The sequence below is a fragment of the Nerophis ophidion genome, linkage group LG15, assembly GCF_033978795.1.
Source record: "Nerophis ophidion isolate RoL-2023_Sa linkage group LG15, RoL_Noph_v1.0, whole genome shotgun sequence".
NCBI classification, from domain to species: Eukaryota; Metazoa; Chordata; class Actinopteri; order Syngnathiformes; family Syngnathidae; genus Nerophis; species Nerophis ophidion.
In genome coordinates, this window is record NC_084625.1 from 10,151,534 (window position 1) to 10,178,436 (window position 26,903).

Here is a 26,903-nt window from a genome sequence, read left to right on the forward strand (position 1 = left end):
ATGGACAACGCGGCGGACGAGATGTTCCCACAAGACAACAAGGCGGGAGAGTCGTGTTCCCTCAATTCTTCCTGGTCCTGGTCGGGATGCAACGTGAGTCACGAGGAGAGCTGGGAGCCGGAGAGTCTGTCCCCCATCATCCCTGTCATCACCGCCCTCTACTCGCTGGTCTTCGTGGTGGGCTTGCTGGGGAACTGCCTGGTCATGTACGTCATCGTCAGGTAAGACAATGTTTGTCGCCCAGAAAGAATCCGGGAAGTTTTAACAACATTGCTGTGATCGGGAGTATACCAAGGGTGTCCAAACTTTTTCCGCAGAGGGCCACACACTGAAAAATTTAAGCCATTTTGATATTTTTCATTTTCAAACCATGACAAAATATATATATATTTTTTTTTTTTAATCCGTAGGGCTCCTGGGGAACATTGAATGAATGAATGAATGAATGAATGAATGGTTTATTTTGAGCCATACCCAAAATACACACATATCCATCACACACACACACACACACACACACACATCCATCACATTGAGGGTCTCAGTCACTAAAATGTTAAAAATAAGTGAAATTATTATTATATGTTTTATTTAACGCTTACAGTAAATCTCTATATCAACTTGAGGTTGATATAAAGTAAAACAAATAAGCTTTTATGCATTTCCTGTCAAAGAAAACATTGTTTTTTAATAGTAAAACTGAAATATGCAGTATTTAGATCAGGGGTAGGGAACCTGTGGCTCTTTTGATGACTGCATCTGATGAATAATGAATAATTTCACTTGTAATCACAGTTAAAAATAACATTCAAAATATAAAATATTGTCATACATTTTTATGTTCAAGAAGTTGGTAAGAAGTCATTTATTTATTATTGGTTAGTGTGGAGCTTGCCCTCCAAGGGGGTCTTCAGACCACCAAGCACTGACTTGAGAGCCAGTTTCAGGGTTACAATATTGTTTTATTTTTCAATAAGTCTCTCAGTTGCTTTCCAGCAATTGTCTTTTTCTCTTTCGTTCTCGCTCGCCCTCTGGATTCTAGCCCCAAGCCCGTCTCTCCTCCTGGCTGCTGCTTATAACATAGCGACAGGTGATCGGATAAAAAGGCCCAGGTGGGCCATCTACGCACCTGTTGCTGAATTCGAGGCCGGTCCTGGCAACACCCTGCTTCGCTGCAGGCCCGCAGGCCACGCCCCCCTCCACAGTTAGCTTCAGAATAACAATGTTGTTACAAAGAATAAGAGACCTCTCTAGAAATGTTGGTTTTTCCTAAAAATGCACGCGTTTTGTTGTGTTCAGTTTTAAAAAAAAATAATAATATATGGCTCTTACGGAAATACATTTTAAAATATTTGGCTTCTTGGCTCTCTCGGCCAAAAAGGTTCCCGACCCCTGATTTCGATAGATAGATACAGTTGTGATCAAAATTATTCAACCTCCACACAATTTCGGTGTTTCAGCAAGTTGGACATTTATTCCGTATTTTCTTTATAGTCATATCAAATATAGATGCATTAAATAGACAAATGCAACTTGAATTACAACATATTTGTAATGGCGCAGTGGGATAGTGGCCGTGCGCAACCCGAGGGTCACTGGTTCAAATCCCACCTAGAACCAACCTCGTCACGTCTGTTGTGTCCTGAGCAAGACACTTCACCCTTGCTCCTGATGGTTGCTGGTTGGCGCCTTGCATGGCAGCTCCCTCCATCAGTGTGTGAATGTGTGTGTGAATGGGTAAATGTGGAAGTAGTGTCAAAGCGCTTTGAGTACCTTGAAGGTAGAAAAGCGCTATACAAGTACAACCCATTTATCATTTATCATTTATATTTTGTAACATACCAAACAGTCTCATTTCTCTTAATATCTCATTGACAAAATTATTCAACCCCTTGAAGATCATAACTCTTAAGAACAGAATTTCAATAAGGTATTTTCAATCAGGTGTTGAAAACACCTGTAGATGTGATTAGAACCATAACGAGCAACAATTAAACTGATCGATAAAGACTGTGACGCTCAGTTTCTTGTAGACGGTCAATGGTGTATTTGCAACATGGTGAAGTCCAGGGAGTGGTCAAAGAAGTCAAGAGAGGAGGTCATTTCTCTTCATAAGAAAAGATATGGATATAAGAAAATAGCAAAAACATTACACATTCCAAGAGACACAGTTGGGAGCATAATTCGCAAGTTTAAAGCTAAAGGCACAGTGGAAACACTACCTGGGCGCGGTAGAAAGAGGATGCTGTGTGTGTACAGTGGTGAAAAACCCCCGGGTAACAGCTGAGGAACGACAACAGGACATTGCAGAGGGGGGAACGCAGGTTTCGTCCCAGAGAATAAAGCCTCCATGCCAAAACTCCCAGGCGCACCCCACTTCTGACTACCAGGCACAAGTAAATAGACTCCAGTATGCCAAAAATCATCTGGGCGAACCCCAAAGGTTTTGGGAAACTGTTCAATGGAGTGATGAGACAAAACTGGAACTCTTTGGGCTGCTGAATCAACGTTATGTCTGGAGGAGAAAAAATGAAGCTTACAAAGAGAAGAACACCCTGCCTACTGTAAAGCTTGGTGGGGGGGTCAATCATGCTCGGGGCTGTTTCTCTGCCTCAGGTACCGGGAATCTCCAGCGCGTTCAAGGCATTATGAATTCTATTTCCTAGCAGGATATATTAGCTGCAAATGTCATGAAGTCAGTGACGAAGCTGAGGCTTGGGAGACGTTGGACCTTCCAACAGGACAAGGATCCCAAGCATACCTTCAAATCAACATCAGAGTGGTTGGACTGGAAGACTCTGGAGTGGCCTTTACAGTCGCTAGACCTAAATCCTCTAGAAAAGCTGTGGTGGGACTTGAAGAAGGCAGTTGCAGCTCGCAAGCCCAAGAATATGAATGAACTGGAGGCCTTTGTCCAAGAGGAATGGGCTAAAATAGCTGTAGATGGTTGCAAGAAGCTTGTGTCCGCTTATGTATCACCTTTGAAGGATGTCATTACTGCCAAAGGGGGTTCTACTAAGTACTAAAGATGCATGGAACTAGGGGGTTGAATCATTTTGTCAACGAGATATTAAGAAAAATGTCCTTTTTTGGTATTTTGTAAAATACAGTGTTACAATTTAAGTTGCATTTGTCTATTTGACACATCTTTAATTGATATGACTATAAACAAAATACGGAATAAATGTCCAACTTGCTAAAACACCAAAATTGTGTGGGGGTTGAATAATTTTGATGACAACTGTAGTACTATATTGATTCCTTCAGGAGAGTTCCTTTATTTGGCAATTAAACCCCAACCATGAATTGATTAACGTGGACCCCGACTTAAACAAGTTGAAAAACGTATTGGGGTGTTACCATTTAGTGGTCAATTGTACGGAATATGTACTGTACTGTGCAATCTACTAATAAAAGTATCAATCAATCAAAAGATCAATAATGCAGGACACCATTGATTTTAATATTTTTGAGTAATCACAGTGAAAAGTTAAATAAAGTCCTACTAAATACATTTGAGATCCGAAAGGTTCCCCATTCATAAAGTGATGCATTTTTATTAGATTTTTTTTAACTTTTAATACTTAAATTTCAAGATCAACTTCCGATATATCTGTCGATTTTAAGTTTGAACTATTATTTTGTTTGTTTTATGCTCTTTTATCAAAACTTTGACGTTTTTATATGGCAACCACACAACATATGCAATATTTTTTTCCACAAAAAACATTTTAAAGTGATAATTTTTAAGTAGTAATTCATTATGACATAGATTTTTTGTTCCTTATTTATTTATTTTTTTGGAGCAATGGAAAAAAAAGAAAATAAAGACACAAGGAAAAAAACTGCCTGGCAGCTTTGTGTCAACATTGCCACTTTTTCTCATTAGATTTCACCTCATTCCACTTATTTTTTAAATGTTTTTTATTTTTTTTATTTTTACAATACTACCAATTTTGGAAATTTTGCAGAATGTGTGGCGGGTCGTTAAACGATTAGCTGCGGGCCGCAAATGGCCCCCGGGCCGCACTTTGGACACCCCTGGATTATACAATGCAAATAAGACAACAAAAGTTGACTTAAAAATATGATCATTATTATTGGTATTTTTACTGTAATTATTATTTAAAAATAGATGCAATAGCATTCATAGTCCTTAGTTTTTTTAATTTTTAAAAAATGGATAATGAAAAATAAAATATATATTTTTTTATTTTTCATTATCCATTTTTTTTGTTAATTATCATTATTCTTGTTGTACAGCAGTAATAATAATGATGTTAATAAAAATAATAGTATTGTTGTAATTATTGTTATTATTATCATTGTTTAATTTTCCTGAAGGAACTCTCCTGAAGGAATAAATACAGTTCTATCTATCTATCTATCTATCTATCTATCTATCTATCTATCTATCTATCTATCTATCTATGTATCTATCTATGTATCTATCTATGTATCTATCTATGTATCTATCTATGTATCCATCTATCTATCTATCTATCTATCTATCCATCTATCTATCTATTATCAAAATAATGAGGGTTTGCATGTATGTTTGGACACAGACACATCATTAGGTACACCTGCATGACTAATGATGTCAGATCCCAGAAGAAGAAACTCTCCAAACTCCTTACTAATTGATGTATAATCAATTTCATGCTAATTACCATATGTACGGGACAACAGGTGTAACTTCACCTTGCACATTAATAAACAAGGTGGGATAAACGCCAGGTGTGCCTAATGAAGTGGCCCTGCTGCCTGAACCGCACCACACCTTGGAATCCATCGCTCGATGCTATGTTGCCCCGAGCGACGTGAATCCCTTAACCCCGCCTCCTATTACCAATTTTCCATAACTCCTCCCCCATGCGGTGTGCTGAGGAAGTATTAATTATGGCGGCGCTGCTCCGTCATGCAGGGGCCACATCGGCTCTTATTTATGGCGCCCTGGAGCCACAAATCCTCTGCAAAATGCTGCGGCGATATTAGCCGCGTGGAATCAAAGGGGAGGGGGAGAAAAGAACTCTAATTGCTTCCGAGCGTCTTAGAAGAATTCAATTTAACTCTTAAAATGAGATTCCAAGCGGTCAATGGCGGCGTATTAAAACATTGATTATGCGACTGTTGGTCGGTCACTTTGCCAGCAACACATTCGGCCACGTCAGTGTTGCTCAGCTAATTGCTCACATCGATCAGCACTTTTCTGCCGGAATCCATCCCAAAAGGTCAGAAAAAGACCAATTAATCAAGTAATCCTTTAATGGACTCCCCAGAATATGAACACAGAATATATTTGTCGAGAATAATTATAGCTTTAGGTGCAAAAAAACTAAGTGTAATATATTTAAAGGAAATCATTTTTTTTCTTGAACTTACTTGTGTTGTCACTCACAACTTTTTGTGGCCCCATGATGGATTATTAGGACTCAGAAATGTGTGGGATTTTATTAGTGCTGCGCATTTGGCGGAGGGATATGCGGACTATAAAAAGGCATATTTATCGCCGGAATTTCATTTAAAGTAATTATGTGTAAAAAAGAACAAAAAACAACACTATACAATTTATTGTGAAAATAACAATGGTACTGTTTTTTTTTCCATTTACAGTAATACACTGTAAAAACAACGACCACCAGAGTAAAAAAAAAAAAAAAAAAGCTCAATCGCCAGAATTTTACAGTAAAAATAAAAGAGGAACCATTTTTCCATTTACAGTAATGTGTTGTAATGAATAAATAAATAATGATATTACAGTAAAATTACTGGCAGTTTAGTTTCCTGGATGCCATCGTAAAAATAAAAGTGGTAGCGTTTTTCAATTTAGGGTCTGTGCCCATTTGGCGGAGGGATACGCAAACTAAAAAAAAAAGTATATTTATCACCAGATTTTTACCCGAAAAATTACATTAGACCGCCATCAGTATCAGTAAACAACTGTTTCTCAATTTATAGTAATTCTGTGTAAAAAAAAAAAAAAAAAAAAAAAAAAAAAAACACTGTAAATTGTATCGTGAAAATAACAATGGTACTGTTTTTTTAATTTACAGTAATGCACTGTAAAAACAACAACCACAGGTTTTACAGTAAAAAAAAAAGCTCAATTTCCAGAATTTTACCATAAAAATAAAGACGGTACCATTTTTCCATTGGCAATAATGTGTTGTAAAAAAAACAAAAAAACAGGTAGATATTACAGTAAAATTACTAGCAGCTCAGTTTCCTGGATGCCATCGTAAAAATAAAAGTGGTAGCGTTTTTCAATTTAGGGCTGTGCCCATTTGGCGGAGGGATACCCAAACTAAAAAAAAAAAAGTATATTTATCGCCAGATTTTTACCCTAAAATTACAGTAGTACCGTTTCTCAATTTATAATAATTCTGTGTAAAAAACAAAAAAAAAAACACAAAAAAAACACTGTAAATTTTATCGGGAAAATAACAATGGTAATGTTTGTTTTTTTTATTTACAGTAATGCACTGTAAAAACGACCATAGGCTTTACAGTAAGAAAAAAAAGCTCAATCGCCAGAATTTTACAGCAAAAATAAAAGTGGTACCATTTTTCCATTTAAAGTAATGTGTTGTAAAAAATAAATAAATAATGATATTACAGTAAAATTACTGGCAGTTTAGTTTCCTGGATGCCATCGTAAAAATAAAAGTGGTAGCGTTTTTCAATTTAGGGCTGTGCCCATTTGGCGGAGGGATACGCAAACTAAAAAAAATTGTATATTTATCGCCAGATTTTTACCCTAAAAACTACAATAGTACTGTTTCTCAATTTATAGTAATTCTGTGTAAAAACAAAAACAAAACAAAAAAAAACACTGTAAATTTTATAGTAAAAATAACAATGGTAATGTTTTTTTTTTTCATTTACAGTAATGCACTGTAAAAACGACCATAGGTTTTACAGTAAGAAAAAAAAGCTCAATCGCCAGAATTTTACCGCAAAAATAAAAGTGGTACCCTTTTTCCATTTACAGTAATGTGTTGGAAAAAATTAATAAATAATGATACTACAGTAAAATTACTAGCAGCTCTGTTTCCTGGATGCCATCGTAAAAATAAAAGTGGTAGCGGAGGGATACGCAAACTAAAAAAAATGTGTATATTTATCGCCAGATTTTTACCCTAAAAATTACATTAGTACCGTTTCTCAATTTATAGTAATTCTGTGTAAAAAAATAAAATAAAAAAAAACCCACTGTAAATTTTATCGTGAAAATAACAATGGTAATGTTTTTTTTTCATTCACAGTAAAGCACTGTCAAAACAACCAAAGGTTTTACAGTAAGAAAAAAAAGCTCAATCGCCAGGATTTTACAGTAAAAAATAAACATTAACAACAAAGCGCTGCGGGAAACCCTGAGATAGATATCTAGTGTATTCATACATTGTTTATGTAGGATATATGCATGTTTATATAACATAATCATATTGTTTCTTCAACTTGAAAATAGCCGACTGTTTTTTTCCCCCTTTCTCTATATTCCCAGTTTTGATCTCGGACATCTGGTCACTTATAGCGTATTAAAATAATCTATTACTGTTAAGCAAACTATAAAAAACAAAACACGTGTCCTTTTATTATAACTACAGGTATGACAAAAAAAACGCGTGAAAATCAGTGGTATTCAGTGAGTTAAGATGAATGAAATGCGCTGACAGTTCATTACTCCTCCAAAATGAACTGCACTGAGTGGGGCGGATCACCACTCCAAGATGGCCGCCCTGCGTCTCGTCAGCGCTAGTAGGCAGCAGCGCTCCATGTTACGTCCGCTCTAAATGGACATGAATTGACGTCATGTTTTTTTTTTGACAGAGTATCATTATTAGTAGTGTTGGCATTATAAACATTAGCATACGTCAGACGTGTTAGGCAAAGAAAAGGTTGTGAATATGAAGATAGGCGGAAGCAAATAAAGTAATGCAGGGGTCACCAACGCGGTGCCCGTGGGCACCAGGTAGCCCGTAAGGACCAGATGAGTCGCCCGCTGGCCTGTTCTAAAAATAGCTCAAATAGCAGCACTTACCAGTGAGCTGCCTCTATTTTTTAAATTGTATTTATTTACTAGCAAGCTGGTCTCGCTTTGCTCGACATTTTTAATTGTAAGAGAGACAAAACTCAAATAGAATTTGAAAATCCAATAAAATATTTTAAAGACTTGGTCTTAACTTGTTTGAATAAATTCATTTATTTTTTTACTTTTTATAACTTTCAGAAAGACCATTTCATAGAAAAAATACAACCTTAAAAATGATTTTAGGATTTTTAAACACATATACCTTTTTACCTTTTAAATTCCTTCCTCTTCTTTCCTGGCAATTTAAATCAATGTTCAAGTAAATACATTTTTTGGTTTTAAAGAATCATAAATACATTTTAATTTAATTCTTCATTTTAGCTTCTGTTTTTTCGACGAAGAGTAGTTGTGAAATTTTTCTTCAAACTTATTATGATTAAAATTAAAAAAAATATTCTGGCAAATCTAAAAAATCTTTATTGTCAAATTTAAATCTTATTTCAAAGTCTTTTGAATTTCTTTTAAATTTTTTGTCCTGGAAAATCTAGAAGAAATAATGATTTGTCTTTGTTAGAAATATAGCTTGTCCAATTTGTTATATATTCTAACAAAGTGCAGATTGGATTTTAACCCATTTAAAACATGTCATCAAAATTCGAAAATTAATCTTAATCAGGAAAAATGACTAATGATGTTCCATAATTTCTTTTTTTAATTTTTGCAAAAAGATTCAAATGAGCTAGTTTATCTTTTCTTTTTTTCGGTTGAATTTTGAATTTTAAAGAGTCGTAATTGGAGATAAACTACCGTATTTCCTTCAATTGTCACAGGGCATATAGTATGCGCCTGCTTTGAATTACTGCCGGGTCAAACTTGTGACGTCACGAGTGACACTTCCCCTGTCATCATTTTCAAAATGAAGGAGGCTGGTTTCAATACCGGTAATTTGAAATCGCATAAAGGGAAGAAGATTAAGAGCTATTCAGTAGGATTTAAGGTCCAAGCTTACATCACACTCATATTTTTACTGCATACCTTTGGTAAGTGCCGGAGTGAGAAGAGGTTTTAAAATAATTAGTGCATGCTTACTTTTACCGCATGCCTTTGGTAAGCGCAGGAGTGAGAAAAGGTTTTAAATTAATTAGCGCCCCGGCGGCAATTCAAGGAAATACGGTATGTTTCAAAGTTAAATTTTCTTTTTTTTCCCTGTTTTCTCCTTTTTTAAACCGTTCAATTAAGTGTTTTTTTCATCATTTATTCTCTACAAAAAAAAACTTCCGTAAAAGGAAAAAAAATGTACGACGGAATGACAGACAGAAATAGCCATTTTTTAAATATATATATAGATTCATTTATTAAAGGTAAATTGAGCAAATTGCCTATTTCTGGCAATTTATTTTAGTGTGTATCAAACTGGTAGCCCTTCGCATTAATCAGTACTCAAGAAGTACAGTGGGGCAAAAAAGTATTTAGTCAGCCAGCGATTGTGCAAGTTCTCCCACTTAAAATGATGACAGAGGTCTGTAATTTTCATCATAGGTACACTTCAACTGTGAGAGACAGAATGTGAAAAAAAAATCCATGAATTCACATTGTAGGAATTTTAAAGAATTTATCTGTAAATTACGGTGGAAAATAAGTATTTGGTCAACCATTCAAAGCTCTCACTGATGGAAGGAGGTTTTCGCTCAAAATCTCACGATACAATCGTCCTGTCCCCTTAGCAGAAAAACAGCCCCAAAGCATGATGTTTCCACCCCCATGCTTCACAGTAGGCATGGTGTTCTTGGGATGCAACTCAGTATTCTTCTTCCTCCAAACACAACGAGTTGAGTTTATACCAAAAAGTTCTATTTTGGTTTCATCTGACCACATGACATTCTCCCAATCCTCTACTGTATCATCCATGTATCCATTTTGGTATAAACTCAACTCGCCGTGTTTGGAGGAATCTTAAGTGAAGTGAATTATATTTATATAGCGCTTTTCTCTAGTGATTCAAAGCGCTTTACATAGTGAAACCCAATATCTAAGTTACATTTAAACCAGTGTGGGTGACACTGGGAGCAGGTGGGTAAAGTGTCTTGCCCAAGGACACAACGGCAGTGACTAGGATGGCGGAAGCGGGAATCGAACCTGCAACCCTCAAGTTGCTGGCACGGCCGCTCTACCAACCGAGCTATGCCGCCCCAATCCAATCCAATCCACTTTATTTATATAGCACATTTAAACAAAAATAACGTTTCCAAAGTGCTGCACAGCCATGTTGAAAACAATATTATGCTCCACCAATGACTGAATAAAAACAAAAAATAAATAAATATAAAAGATGGCGACTTGTCCAGGGTGTACCCCGCCTTCCGCCCGATTGTAGCTGAGATAGGCGCCAGCGCCCCCTGCGACCCCGAAAGAGAATAAGCGGTAGAAAATGGATGGATGGAAAATATATAAAAACAAATATGATTAAAAACTATTTTAAAGGGTAAAATCAATTAAAACAGTAAAATAAAAATCAAAGAGTATAAAAAACACAGAGGACAACAGAGGACAGAGGACCACACAACTCACGTAGTGTTAAAAGCCAAAGAATAAAAGTGGGTCTTAAGATGAGACTTAAAACACTCCACTGTGGAAGCAGTTTGAACATGGAGGGGCAGAGTGTTCCAGAGCTTAGGGCCGACCACAGAGAAGGCCCTGTCTCCCCTGGTCTTAAGTCTGGTCTTGGGCACCACGAGCTGGAGCTGGCTCTCGGACCTCAGAGATGAAAATTTGGATGAGGTCCGAGATATATTGAGGTGCCAGTCCATGTAAAGATTTAAAAACAAACAGCAATGTTTTAAAATCAATTCTAAAATGAACAGGGAGCCAGTGCAAACTCTGAAGAATTGGGGTTATATGCTGGTGTTTCCTGGCCCTGTTAAAAGTCGTGCTGCCGCATTCTGGACTAACTGAACCGGGAGAGAGCTTTTTGGCAGAAGAAGAATACTGAGTTGCATCCCAAGAACACCACACCTACTGTGAAGCATGGGGGTGGAAACATTATGCTTTGGGGCTGTTTTTCTGCTAAGGGGACAGGACGATTGTATCGTGAGATTTTGAGCCAAAACCTCCTTCCATCAGTGAGAGCTTTAAAGGGGAACATTATCACAATTTCAAAAGGGTTAAAAACAATAAAAATCAGTTCCCAGTGGCTTGTTGTTTTTTTTGAAAGTTTTTTTTAAAATTTTACCGGTCTCGGAATATCACAAAATAAAGCTTTAAAGTGCCTTATTTTCGCTCTCTGCGAAGACACTGGCCATTTCCCTGTGACGTCATACAGTGCTGCCAATGTAAACAAACAACGGGAATCCCACAGCAAGATATAGCGACATTAGCTCGGATTCAAACTCGAATTTCAGCGACTTAAGCGATTCAACAGATTACGCATGTATTGAAACGGATGGTTGGAGTATGAAAATATTGAAGAAGAAACTGAAGGTATTGAGCGAATAGCTATTGATGCTATTCATAGCCACAGCATGGCCGAATAGCTGCGTTAGCATCGCCGGTAAAATGTGCGGACCAAACGATCAGGACTTTCGCATCTTTTGACACTGGAGCAACTAAAATCCGTCGATTGGTAAGTGTTTGTTTCGCATTAAATGTGCATGGGAGGAAACGTAATATAGTTGCAAATGCATCTGCAGGTTATCCGTACATCTCTGTTCCATGTCTGCTTTAGCACCGCCGGTAAATAGCATGTTAGCATTGATTAGCATAGCATGTTAGCATCGATTAGCTGGCAGTCAACATCAACAAAACTCACCTTTGTGATTTCGTTGACTATCGTTGCAAATGCATCTGCAGGTTATCCATACATCTCTGTGCCATGTCTGCTTTAGCACCGCTGGTAAATAGCATGTTAGCATCGATTAGCTGGCAGTTAACATCAACAAAACTCACCTTTGTGATTTCGTTGACTTCATCGTTGCAAATGCATCTGCAGGTTATCCATACATCTCTGTGCCATGTCTGCTTTAGCACCGCCGGTAAATAGCATGTTAGCATCGATTAGCGTAGCATGTTAGCATCGATTAGCTGGCAGTCAACATCAACAAACCTCACCTTTGTGATTTCGTTGACTTAATCGTTGCAAATGCATCTGCAGGTTATCCATACATCTCTGTTCCATGTCTGCTTTAGCACCGCCGGTAAATAGCATGTTAGCATCAATTAGCATAGCATGTTAGCATCGATTAGCTGGCAGTCAACATCAACAAAACTCACCTTTGTGATTTCGTTGACTATCGTTGCAAATGCATCTATAGGTTATCCATACATATCTGTTCCATGTCTGCTTTAGCACCACCGGTAAATAGCATGTTAGCATCGATTAGCTGGCAGTCAACATCAACAAAACTCACCTTTGTGATTTCGTTGACTATCGTTGCAAATGCATCTATAGGTTATCCATACATCTCTGTTCCATGTCTGCTTTAGCACCGCCGGTAAATAGCATGTTAGCATCGATTAGCGTATCATGTTAGCATCGATTAGCTGGCAGTCAACATCAACAAAACTCACCTTTGTGATTTGGTTGACTATCGTTGCAAATGCATCTGCAGGTTATCCATACATCTCTGTGCCATGTATTTTAGCACCGCCGGTAAATAGCATGTTAGCATCAATTAGTGTAGCATGTTAGCATCGATTAGCTGGCAGTCAACATCAACAAAACTCACCTTTGTGATTTCGTTGACTATCGTTGCAAATGCATCTATAGGTTATCCATACATCTCTGTACCATGTCTGCTTTAGCACCGCCGGTAAATAGCATGTTAGCATCGATTAGCGTATCATGTTAGCATCGATTAGCTGGCAGTCAACATCAACAAAACTCACCTTTGTGATTTCGTTGACTTCATCGTTGCAAATGCATCTGCAGGTTATCCATACATCTCTGTCCCATGTCTGCTTTAGCACCGCCGGTAAATAGCATGTTAGCATATATTAGCGTATCATGTTAGCATCGATTAGCTGGCAGTCAACATCAACAAAACTCACCTTTGTGATTTCGTTGACTTCATCGTTGCAAATGCATCTGCAGGTTATCCATACATCTCTGTGCCATGTCTGCTTTAGCACCGCCGGTAAATAACATGTTAGCATCAATTAGCATAGCATGTTAGCATCGATTAGCTGGCAGTCAACATCAACAAAACTCACCTTTGTGATTTCGTTGACTACCGTTGCAAATGCATCTACAGGTTATCCATACATCTCTGTGCCATGTCTGCTTTAGCATCGCCGGTAAAATGTGAAGACACTCTGGCACATTCAATGGGGGTCTGGCGGCAGATTTCTTGCCGGTGGTGCAACTTGAATCCCTCCCTGTTAGTGTTGTTACACCCTCCGACAACACACCGACGAGGCATGATGTCTCCAAGGTTCCAAAAAATAGTAAAAAAAACGGAAAATAACAGAGCTGAGACCCGGTGTTTGTAATGTGTTGAAAATGAAAAGGGCGGGTGTGTTACCTCGGCGACGTCACGTTCTGACGTCATCGCTTCCAGCGCGATAAACAGAAAGTGAATTTGAAGTGAATTATATTTATATAGCGCTTTTCTTAAGTGACTCAAAGCGCTTTACATAGTGAAACCCAATATCTAAGTTACATTTAAACCAGTGTGGGTGGCACTGGGAGCAGGTGGGTAAAGTGTCTTGCCCAAGGACACAACGGCAGTGACTAGGATGGCGGAAGCGGGAATCAAACCTGCAACCCTCAAGTTGCTGGCACGGCCACTCTACCAACCGAGCTATGCCGAGCTACGCCGAAAGGCGTTTAATTCGCCAAAATTCACCCATTTAGAGTTCGGAAATCGGTTAAAAAAATATATATTTAAAAAATATGGTAACTATAGTAAATATAGATGTATATTTTTGTATTATTATTATCAGTAGTAGTATTGCTACTGTTATATATATATTGTACAATAAATTATTATGAGTTGTGGTATTGTTGCTATTTTATTCTATTGAAAAATAGTTGTTACATAAACAACTGTAAGTGTACTTTATAATCAATCAATCAATCAATGTTTATTCATATAGCCCGAAATCACAAGTGTCTCAAAGGGCTGCACAAACCACTACGACATCCTCGGTAGGCCCACATAAGGGCAAGGAAAACTCACACCCAGTGGGACGTCGGTGACAATGACGACTATGAGAACCTTGGAGAGGAGGAAAGCAATGGATGTCGAGCGGGTCTAACATGATACTGTGAAAGTTCAATCCATAATGGATCCAACACAGTCGCGAGAGTCCAGTCCAAAACGGATCAAACACAGCAGCGAGAGTCCCGTTCACAGCGGAGCCAGCAGGAAACCATCCCAAGCGGAGGCCGATCAGCAGCGCAGAGATGTCCCCAGCCGATACACAGGCAAGCAGTTCATGGCCACCGGATCGGACCGGACCCCCTCCACAAGGGAGAGTGGGACATAGGAGAAAAAGAAAAGAAACGGCAGATCAACTGGTCTAAAAAGGGAGTCTAATTAAAGGCAAATGAGTTTTAAGGTGAGACTTAAATGCTTCTACTGTGGTAGCATCTCGAACTGTTACCGGGAGGGCATTCCAGAGTACTGGAGCCCGAAATGAAAACGCTCTATAGCCCGCAGACTTTTTTTGGGCTTTGGGAATCACTAATAAGCCGGAGTCCTTTGAACGCAGATTTCTTGCCGGGACATATGGTACAATACAATCGGCAAGATAAGATGGAGCTAGACCGTGTAGTATTTTATACGTAAGTAGTAAAACCTTAAAGTCACATCTTAAGTGCACAGGAAGCCAGTGCCAATATTGACGCTTACATAGGTCTGGTGATAATGTTCCCCTTTAAATAGTTGACCAAATACTTTTTTTCCACCATAATTTACACATAAAATCTTTAAAATTCCTACAATGTGAATTCCTGGATTTTTTTTCCCACATTCTGGGCTTCACGGTGGCAGAGGGGTTAGTGCGTCTGCCTCACAATACGAAGTTCCTGCAGTCCTGGGTTCAAATCCAGGCTCGGGATCTTTCTGTGTGGAGTTTGCATGTTCTCCCCGTGACTGCGTGGGTTCCCTCCGGGTACTCCGCCTTCCTCCCACCTCCAAAGACATGCACCTGGGGATAGGTTGATTGGCAACACTAAATTGGCCCTAGTGTGTGAATGTGAGTGTGAATGTTGTCTGTCTATCTGTGTTGGCCCTGTGATGAGGTGGCGACTTGTCCAGGATGTACCCCGCCTTCCGCCCGATTGTAGCTGAGATAGGCGCCAGCGACCCCGAAAGGGAATAAGCGGTAGAAAATGGATGGATGGATGTCTCTCCCAGTTGAAGTGTACCTATGACGAAAATGACAGACCTCTGTCATCATTTGAAGTGGGAGAACTTGCACAATCGCTGGCTGACTAAATACTTGTTTTGGCCCCACTGTTGCTCTTGGTTTCAACAAGCTTGGTGACCCCTGAAGTCGAGTACGTTGGCGTGCAGGACATGAATAATGACCGGTGACTCACCGCCCCAAAAAAGAGCAGAAGTAATTAGTTAGAGCGTCCGTGTCCTCAAAGCTCCCGGCCCGCGTGATGTTTGCATTCATGTCCAGCTGAGCGCTGAGATGTTATCGTGTGTGTCAGGTACACCAAGATGAAGACGGCCACCAACATCTACATCTTCAACCTGGCGCTGGCCGACGCCCTGGTCACCACCACCATGCCCTTCCAGAGCGCCGACTACCTGCTCAACACCTGGCCCTTCGGCCAGGCCGTGTGCAAGGTCTTCATCGCCATCGACTACTACAACATGTTCACCAGCATCTTCACGCTCACCATGATGAGCGTGGACCGCTACGTGGCCGTCTGCCACCCCGTCAAGGCTCTGGACTTCCGCACGCCCGCCAAGGCCAAGGCCATCAACGTGTGCGTCTGGATCCTGTCCTCCGCCGCCGGGATCCCCGCTCTGGTCCTGGGGGGCACGCAGACCAGCGGCGGTGAGAGACGCCTTTGCCTAACATGGAGGGATGAGCCAGGCTAGGCCGAGGTCCTGGACTGGCTAGTTCCTAGTCCAAGGTTGGATGGAGCAGGGGGTCTTGTATATGCCTGGCATCTATTCTGGTTGGATGATTCCATCCTTCACACAATGTTTGGATTGGTTCTGCTACATTCTGACGATTCATGTGTTCATGGCTACGGGACTGGGTGGGTGAATGGATGGAGGGGAGTTGGGTGGGTGACCAGGTGAATGAATAAGTAAACGGGTGGATGGATGGGTATTTGATTAATTGACGAATGGATGAAGGATGGATGGGTGAACGGATGGATAGATGGATGAATGGATAAGTGGATGTATGTATTGTGGGTGAATGGTGGATGGATGGAAGGATGCGTGAGTGGATAGATGGTTGTTGGGTGGGTGACCAGGTGAATGAATAAGTCAACGGGTGGATAGATGGGTATTTGATTAATAGATGGATGCATGAATGATGGATGGGTGAACAGGTGGGTGGATAGATGGATAAATGAATGGATAAGTGGATGGATGTATTGTGGGTGAATGGTGGATGGATGGAAGGATGCGTGGGTGGGTGGATAGATGGGTGTTGGGTGGGTGAATGGGTGACCAGGTGAATGAGTATGTCAACGGGTGGATGGATGGGTATTTGATTAATAGATGGATGAATGAATGATGGATGGGTGAACAGGTGGATGGATAGATGGATGTATGGATAAGTGGATGGATGTATTGTGGGTAAACGGTGTCGGGTGTGTGAATTGGTGGATGGATGAAAGGATGAGTGGGTGGTTGATGGGTGGAAAGATGGGTGTTGGGTGGGTGAATAGGTGACCAAGTGAATGAATAAGTCAACAGGTGGATGGATGGGTATTTGATTAATAGAGGGGTGGATGGGTGAAAAGGTAGATGGATAGATTAATAAGTAGATGGATGTGTTGTGGGAGAATGGTGGATGGATGGGTGTTAGGTGGGTGGATGGGTGACCAGGTGAATGAGTAAGTCAACAGGTGGATGGATGGGTATTTGATCAATAGACGGATGGGTGAATGATGGATGGGTGAACAGGTGGATGGATGGATGGATGAATGGATGGATGGATAAGTGGATGGATGTATTGTGGGTGAATGGTGGATGGATGGAAGGATGCGTGGGTGGGTGATGGGTGGATAGATGGGTGTTAGGTGGGTGAATGGGTGACCAGGTGAATGAGTAAGTCAACAGGTGGATGGATGGGTATTTGATTAATAGAGGAATGGATGGGTGAAAAGGTGGATGGATAGATGGATAGATGAATAAGTAAATGGATGTATTGTGGGTGAATGGTGGATGGATGGAAGGATGCGTGGGTGGATAGATGGGTGTTGGGTGGGTGAATGGGTGACCAGGTGAATGAGTAAGTCAACGGGTGGATGGATGGGTATTTGATTAATAGACTGATGGATGGGTGAACAGGTGGATGAATAGATGGATGGATGAATAAGTGGATGGATGTATTGTGGGTGAATGGTGTCGGGTGTGTGAATTGGAGGATGGATGGAAGGATGAGTGGGTGGTTGATGGGTGGGTGAATAGGTCACCAAGTGAATGAATAAGTCAAAGGGTGGATGGATGTATTGTGGGTGAATGGTGGATGGATGGAAGGATGCGTGGGTGGATAGATGGGTGTTGGGTGGGTGAATGGGTGACCAGGTGAATGAGTAAGTCAACAGGTGGATGGATGGGTATTTGATTAATAGACGGATGGATGAATGATGGATGGGTGAACAGGTGGATGAATAGATGGATGGATGAATAAGTGGATGGATGTATTGTGGGTGAATGGTGTCGGGTGTGTGAATTGGTGGATGGATGGATGGAAGGATGAGTGGGTGGTTGATGGGTGGGTGACCAGGTGAATGAATAAGTGAAAGGGTAGATGGATGTATTGTGGGTGAATGATGGATGGATGGAAGGATGCGTGGGTGGGTGATGGGTGGATAGATGGGTGTTAGGTGGGTGAATGGGTGACCAAGTGAATGAATAAGTCAACAGGTGGATGGATGGGTATTTGATCAATAGACGGATGGATGAATGATGGATGGGTGAACAGGTGGATGGATGGACGGATGAATGGATGTATGGATATGTGGATGGATGTATTGTGGGTAAACGGTGTCGGGTGTGTGAATTGGTGGATGGATGAAAAGATGAGTGGGTGGTTGATGGGTGGGTGACCAGGTGAATGAATAAGTGAAAGGGTAGATGGATGTATTGTGGGTGAACGATGGATGGATGGAAGGATGCGTGGGTGGATAGATGGGTGTTGGGTGGGTGAATGGGTGACCAGGTGAATGAATAAGTAAACGGGTGGATGGATGGGTATTTGATTAATAGATGGATGCATGAATGATGGATGGGTGAACAGGTGGGTGGATAGATGGATGAATGAATGGATAAGTGGATGGATGTATTGTGGGTGAATGGTGGGTGGATGGAAGGATGCGTGGGTGGATAGATGGGTGTTAGGTGGGTGAATGGGTGACCAGGTGAATGAGTAAGTCAACAGGTGGATGGATGGGTATTTGATCAATAGACGGATGGATGAATGATGGATGGGTGAACAGGTGGATTGATAGATGGATGGATAAGTGGATGGATGTATTGTGGGTGAATGGTGGATGGATGGAAGGATGCGTGGGTGGATAGATGGGTGTTGGGTGGGTGAATAGGTGACCAGGTGAATGAGTAAGTCAATGGGTGGGTGGATGGGTATTTGATTAATAGACTGATGGATGGGTGAACAGGTGGATGAATAGATGGATGGATGTATTGTGGGTGAATGGTGTCGGGTGTGTGAATTGGTGGATGGATGGAAGGATGAGTGGGTGGTTGATGGGTGGGTGAATGGGTCACCAGGTGAATGAATAAGTCAAAGGGTGGATGGATGTATTGTGGGTGAATGGTGGATGGATGGAAGGATGCGTGGGTGGATAGATGGGTGTTGGGTGGGTGAATGGGTGACCAGGTGAATGAGTAAGTCAACGGGTGGATGGATGGGTATTTGATTAATAGACAGATGGATGAATGATGGATGGGTGAACAGGTGGATGGATAGATGGATGAATGGATGTATGGATATGTGGATGGATGTATTGTGGGTAAATAGTGTCGGGTGTGTGAATTGGTGGATGGATGAAAAGATGAGTGGGTGGTTGATGGGTGGGTGACCAGATGAATGAATAAGTGAAAGGGTAGATGGATGTATTGTGGGTGAATGGTGGATGGATGGAAGGATGCATGGGTTGGTGGATAGATGGGTGTTGGCTGGGTGAATGGGTGACCAGGTGAATGAGTATGTCAACGGGTGGATGGATGGGTATTTGATTAATAGATGGATGCATGAATGATGGATGGGTGAACGTGGATGGATAGATGGATGAATGAATTAATGGATAAGTGGATGGATGTATTGTGGGTGAATGGTGGATGGATGGAAGGATGCGTGGGTGGGTGATGGGTGGATAGATGGGTGTTAGGTGGGTGAATGGGTGACCAAGTGAATGAATAAGTCAACAGGTGGATGGATGGGTATTTGATTAATAGAGGAATGGATGGGTGAAAAGGTGGATGGATAGATGGATAGATGAATAAGTAGATGGATGTATTGTGGGTGAATGGTGGATGGATGGAAGGATGCGTGGGTGAATAGATGGGTGTTAGGTGGGTGAATGGGTGACCAGGTGAATGAGTAAGTCAACAGGTGGATGGATGGGTATTTGATCAATGGACAGATGGATGAATGATGGATGGGTGAACAGGTGGATGGATAGACGGATGAATGGATGTATGGATATGTGGATGGATGTATTGTGGGTAAACGGTGTCGGGTGTGTGAATTGGTGGATGGATGAAAAGATGAGTGGGTGGTTGATGGGTGGGTGACCAGATGAATGAATAAGTGAAAGGGTAGATGGATATATTGTGGGTGAATGGTGGATGGATGGAAGGATATGTGGGTGGATAGATGGGTGTTGGGTGGGTGACCAGGTGAATGAGTAAGTCAACGGGTGGATGGATGGGTATTTAATTAATAGATGGATGCATGAATGATGGATGGGTGAACAGTTGGATGGATAGATGGATGAATGAATGGATAAGTGGATGGATGTATTGTGGGTGAATGGTGGATGGATGGAAGGATATGTGGGTGGATAGATGGGTGTTGGGTGGGTGACCAGGTGAATGAGTAAGTCAACGGGTGGATGAATGGGTATTTGATGAATTGACGGATGGATGAAGGATGGATGGGTGAACAGGTGGATGGATAGATGGATGGATGGATAAGTGGATGGATGGATGGAAGGATGCGTGGGTGGGTGATGGGTGGATTGATGGGTGTTAGGTGGGTGAATGGGTGACCAGGCGAATGAGTAAGTCAACAGGTGGATGGATGGGTATTTAATCAATAGACAGATGGATGAATGATGGATGGGTGAACAGGTGGATGGATAGACGAATGAATGGATGTATAGATATGTGGATGGATGTATTGTGGGTAAATAGTGTCGGGTGTGAATTGGTGGATGGATGAAAAGGTGAGTGGGTGGTTGATGGGTGGGTGACCAGGTGAATGAATAAGTGAAAGGGTAGATGGATGTATTGTGGGTGAATGATGGATGGATGGAAGGATGCGTGGGTGGGTAGATGAGTGTTGGGTGGGTGAATGAGTGACCAGGTGAATGAATAAGTAAACGGGTGGATGGATGGGTATTTGATTATTAGATGGATGCATGAATGATGGATGGGTGAACAGGTGGATGGATAGATGGATGAATTGATTGATAAGTGGATGGATGTATTGTGGGTGAATGGTGGATGGATGGAAGGATGCTTGGGTGGATATATGGGTGTTAGGTGGGTGAATGGGTGACCAGGTGAATGAGTAAGTCAACGGGTGGATGGATGGGTATTTGATTAATAGATGGATGCATGAATGATGGATGGGTGAACAGGTGGATGGATAGATGAATGAATGAATGGATAAGTGGATGGATGTATTGTGGGTGAATGGTGTATGGATGTAAAGATGCGTGGGTGGATAGATGGGTGTTGGGTGGGTGAATGGGTGACCAGGTGAATGAATAAGTAAACAGGTGGATGGATGAGTATTTGATCAATAGACGGATGGGTGAAAAGGTGGATGGATAGACGGATGAATGGATGTATGGATAAGTGGATGGATGTATTGTGGGTAAACGGTGTTGGGTATGTGAATTGGTGGATGGATGAAAGGATGAGTGTGTGGTTGATGGGTGAATAGGTGACCAAGTGAATGAATAAGTCAACGGGTGGATGGATGGGTATTTGATCAATAGAGGGATGGATGGGTGAAAAGGTGGATGGATAGATGGACGGATGAATAAGTAGATGGATGTATTGTGGGTGAATGGTGTCGGGTGTGTGAATTGATGGATGGATGAAAGGATGAGTGGGTGGTTGATGGGTGGATAGATGGGTGTTGGGTGGGTGGATGGGTGACCAGGTGAATGAGTAAGTCAACAGGTGGATGGATGAGTATTTGATTAATAGACGGATGGATGAATGATGGATGGGTGAACAGGTGGATGAATAGATGGATAGGTGAATAAGTAGATGGATGTATTGTGGGTGAATGGTGGATGGATGGAAGGATGCGTGGGTGGATAGATGGGTGGATAGATGGGTGTTAGGTGGGTGAATGGGTGACCAGGTGAATGAGTAAGTCAACAGGTGGATGGATGGGTATTTGATCAATAGACGGATGGATGAATGATGGATGGGCGAACAGGTGGATGGATAGACGGATGAATGGATGTATGCATAAGTGGATGGATGTATTGTGGGTAAACGGTGTCAGGTGTGTGAATTGGTGGATGGATGAAAGGATGAGTGGGTGGATAGATGGGTGTTGGGTGGGTGAATAGGTGACCAAGTGAATGAATAGGTCAACGGGTGGACGGATGGGTATTTGATTAATAGAGGGATGGATGGGTGAAAAGGTGGATGGATAAATGGATAGATGAATAAGTAGATGGATGTATTGTGGGTGAATGGTGTCGGGTGTGTGAATTGATGGATGGATGGACGGATGAGTGGGGGGTTGATGAGTGGATAGATGGGTGTTGGGTGGGTGAATGGGTGACCAGGTGAATAAGTAAGTCAACGGGTGTATGGATGGGTATTTGATTAATAGACGGATGGATGAATGATGGATGGGTGAACAGGTGGATGAATAGATAGATGGATGAATAAGTGGATGGATGTATTGTGGGTGAATGGTGTCGAGTGTGTGAATTGGTGGATGGATGGAAGGATGAGTGGGTGGTTGATGGTTGGGAGAATGGGTGACCAGGTGAATGAATAAGTCAACGGGTGGATGGATGGGTATTTGATTAATAAATGGATGGATGAATGATGGGTGGATGGATAAGTGGATGGATGTATTGAGGGTGAACAATATATGTAGACTCAGTTATATCTGGATAGGTCCTGCTACATTCTGATGATTCATGCGTTCATGGCTGCGGGACTGGGTGGGTGAATGGATGAGTGGGTGGATGGATGGGCGTTGGGTGGGTGACCAGGTGAATGAATAAGTCAATGGGTGGATGGATGAGTAATGGATTAATAGAAGGATGGATGAATTCTGATGGTTGAGTAGATGGATGGATGAATGGATGGATGTTTTGATAAGTGGATGGATGTATTGTGGGTGAATGGTGTCGGGTGTGTGAATTGGTGTATGGATGAGCGGGTGGGTGATGGGTGACCAGGTGAATGAATAAGTCCATGGGTGGATGGATGGGTTAACAGATTATTACAGAGTATTGAATGAATAGATGTATGGATGAATGACTAGTTTGCAGCAATTAACAAGTGGACAGATAGGTGAATGGTTACATGAAGGATGGATGGATAAGTAGATGGATGGATGAATGACTGGATGGTTTGGTGGATAATTAATACATAAGTGAATGGATGGTTGAGTAAATGGATGGGAGAACGGGTGGATGGATGGATGGATGGATGTTTTGTGGGTGAATAGTGTCGGGTGTGTGAATTGGTGGATGAATGAATGAGTGGGTGGGTGGGTGAAGAGGTGACCAGGTAAATGAATAAGTCCACGGATGGATGGATTGGATACCAGATGGAGTATTGGATGAATGGATGAATGACTGGTTGTAGCAAATAGTGGGTGGACTGATGGATGAATGGTTATATGAAGGGTGGATGGATGGATGGATAAGTGTATGGATGGGTGAATGACTAGATGTTTTGGTGGATAATGAATACATAAGTGGATGGATGGTTGAGTAGATGGATGTATAAGTGGGTGGATATATTGTACGCGAATGGTGTCGGGTGTGTGAATAGATGGATGAATGAATGAGTGGAGGGATGGGTTAATGACTGGATGCATTGGTAGATAATGGATGAGTGGGTGAACGTATTTGTAGGTGGGGGGTGTTGGATTGAGTAGGTCGATGGATAGGTGAATGGATAGATGGGGTATTTAGTGGATGAATGGATGAATTGAAGATGGGTGAATGACGTTATCGGTCCAGTCTAGTGAGTTGGACGATTGTTGGTTGGATGAAAGGCTGCAGCTATTATGGAAGGGTTGGGAATGATGATGTTGGATCATTCCACACCTTGGTCTAGTCCAACTGGTGTTCTACGTTATCGGTCCAGTCTAGTGAGTCGGACGATTGTTGGTTGGATGAAAGGCTGCAGGTATAGTGGTAGGGTTGGGAATGATTAAGTTGGATCATTCCACATCTTGGTCTAGTCCAACTGGTGTTCTATGGGTTCGGTCTAGTCCAGTGAGTCCAACAATTGTTGGTTGGATGAAAGGCTGCAGGTATAGTGTAAGGGTTGGGGAAGCTGATGTTGGATCATTCCAAATCTTGGTCTAGTCCAACTGGTGTGCTATGGGTTTGGTCTAGTCCAGTGAGTCGGACAATTGTTGGTTGGCTGAAAGGCTGCAGGTATAGTGGAAGGGTTGGGAATGATTAAGTTGGATCATTCCACATCTTGGTCTAGTCCAACTGGTGTTTTATGGGTTCGGTCTAGTCCAGTGAGTCGGACGATTGTTGGTGGGATGAAAGGCTGGGGGTATAGTAGGAAGTTTTGGGAAAGCTGATGTTGGATCATTCCACATCTTGGTCTAGTCCAACTGGTGTTCTATGGGTTCGGTCTAGTCCAGTGAGTCCAACGATTGTTGGTTGGATGAAAGGCTGCAGGTATAGTGGAAGGGTTGGGGAAGCTGATGTTGGATCATTCCAAATCTTGGTCTAGTCCAACTGGTGTTCAATGGGTTCGGTCTAGTCCATTGAGTCGGACGATTGTTGGTTGGCTGAAAGGCTGCAGGTATAGTGGAAGGTTTGGGAATGATTAAGTTGGATCATTCCACATCTTAGTCTAGTCCAACTGGTGGCCTACGTTATCGGTCCAGTCTAGTGAGTCGGACTATTGTTGGTTGGATGAATGAAGGAATAGAAGCAGGCTGAAGGTTGGATGAGGGCTGACCTTGGACTTGTTGTCCCTCCCGCAGGCATCACAGAGTGCGCCTTACAGTTCCCCGAGCCTTATGTCTACTGGGACACCCTGATGAAGGTCTGCGTATTCGTCTTTGCGTTCGTGGTCCCGGTGCTGATCATCACCGTGTGCTACTCGCTCATGGTCCTGCGCCTCAAGAGCGTGCGAATGCTGTCGGGCTCGCGGGTGAAGGACCGCAACCTGCGCCGCATCACCCGCCTGGTGGTGGTGGTGGTGGCGGTCTTCGTGGTGTGCTGGACGCCCATCCACATCTTCATCCTGGTCAAGGCGCTGGTCCGCGTGCCCGAGACCACCGCCGTCATGGCCGCCTACTTCTTCTGCGTGGCGCTGGGCTACACCAACAGCAGCCTCAACCCGGTCCTCTACGCCTTCCTGGACGAGAACTTCAAGCGCTGCTTCAAGGACTTCTGCCTGTCGGCCAGGGTGAGGCGCCAGAGAGCCGCCGGGACCAGGAGGGCGCTGGAAGTGGTGCGGGAGGCCCGGGTGCCGCTGCAGAACCCGGACCAGAACAGTAAGCCGGCGTGACTAGCCGTGGAACTGTCTTCCGTTTCTCACGGCGGGAAAGAAGACTCCCGAGACCTTGGACTCACTCACGTCACCTCCACCTTGTAGACCAGGTCTTTCTTCAGAAACTGAATTATTGACGCTATCTTTCCTTCAAGACTTCTGGATTGACTTCTTAGTCTGCTCACATTTGGCAAAGGGCTACAACGTTACACAACACACTACACAAGTGACACACTACACTATACATGTTACACGCTACACTACACAAGTGACACACTACACAAGTGACACACTACACTATACATGTTACACACTACACTACACAAGTGACACACTACACTATACATGTTACACGCTACACTACACTAGTGACACACTACACTATACATGTTACACACTACACTACACTAGTGACACACTACACTATACATGTTACACACTACACTACACAAGCTACACACTACACTATACATGTTACACACTACACTACACTAGTGACACACCACACTATACATGTTACACGCTACACTACACAAGTGACACACTACACTATACATGTTACACACTACACTACACAAGTGACCAGTACACTATACATGTTACACACTGCACTACACATGTGACACATTACACTATACATGTTACACACTACACTACACAAGTGGCCAGTACACTATACATGTTACACACTGCACTACACAAGTGACACACTACACTATACATGTTACACACTGCACTACACAAGTTACACAATACACTAATTATGTTACACAATACACTATACAAGTTACACAATGCACTATATATGTTACACAATACACTACAAACATACTACACTATTACACACACTACACTACGCAAGTTACATACTACACAATACATGTTACACACTACACGATACCGTTACACATTACACTACAAAAGTTACAAAATACACTGTTACACAATACACTACACAAGTTACATACTACCCTATATATGTTACACAATAAACGACAAACACACTACATGATAAATGTTACACACTACACTACAAAAGTTAGAAAATACACTATATATTATACACAATACACTACACAAGCTACATACTAAACTATGTATTATACACAATACACTACAAACATACTACACTATATGTTACACACTACACAACGCAAGTTACATACTACCCTATATATGTTACACACTACACTACAAAAGTTACAAAATACACTATATATGTTACACGATACTCTACACAATTTACATACTAAACTATGTATTGTACACAATACACTACACAAGTTACACACAACACTACACATGTTACACAATACACTATATATGTTACACAATACACGACACAAGTTACATATTACACTATATATGTTACACACTACACAAGTTACATACTACACTATTTTACAAAATACACTACACAAATAAGACACGTGTTACACAATACACTATTTTACACAAGTTACATACTAAACTATGTATTGTACACAATACACTACACAAGTTACACACAAAACTACACATGTTACACAATACACGACACAAGTTACATACTACACCACATATGTTACACACTACACTACACAAGTTACATACTACACTATATATTTTACACAATACACTACACAAATTACACACTACATGTGTTACACAATACACTATTTTACACAAGTTACACGCTACACGATACATGTTACTCACTGCACTACACAAGTTACACAATATACCATATATTTTACACAATACACTACACA

The 26,903-nt window shown here is 41.6% G+C and overlaps 1 protein-coding gene across 1 annotated transcript; it reads left to right on the top strand.

Moving 5' to 3' along the window:
• On the top strand, nt 1-25,414 carry LOC133569259 (delta-type opioid receptor-like). The gene is made up of 3 exons (XM_061921492.1): nt 1-221; nt 15,693-16,045; nt 24,641-25,414. Exons 1-3 carry the CDS (start codon nt 1-3, stop codon nt 25,168-25,170), a joined length of 1,104 nt encoding a protein of 367 aa, XP_061777476.1. The 3' UTR covers nt 25,171-25,414.
• The last annotated feature ends 1,489 nt before the right edge of the window (nt 25,415-26,903 follow it).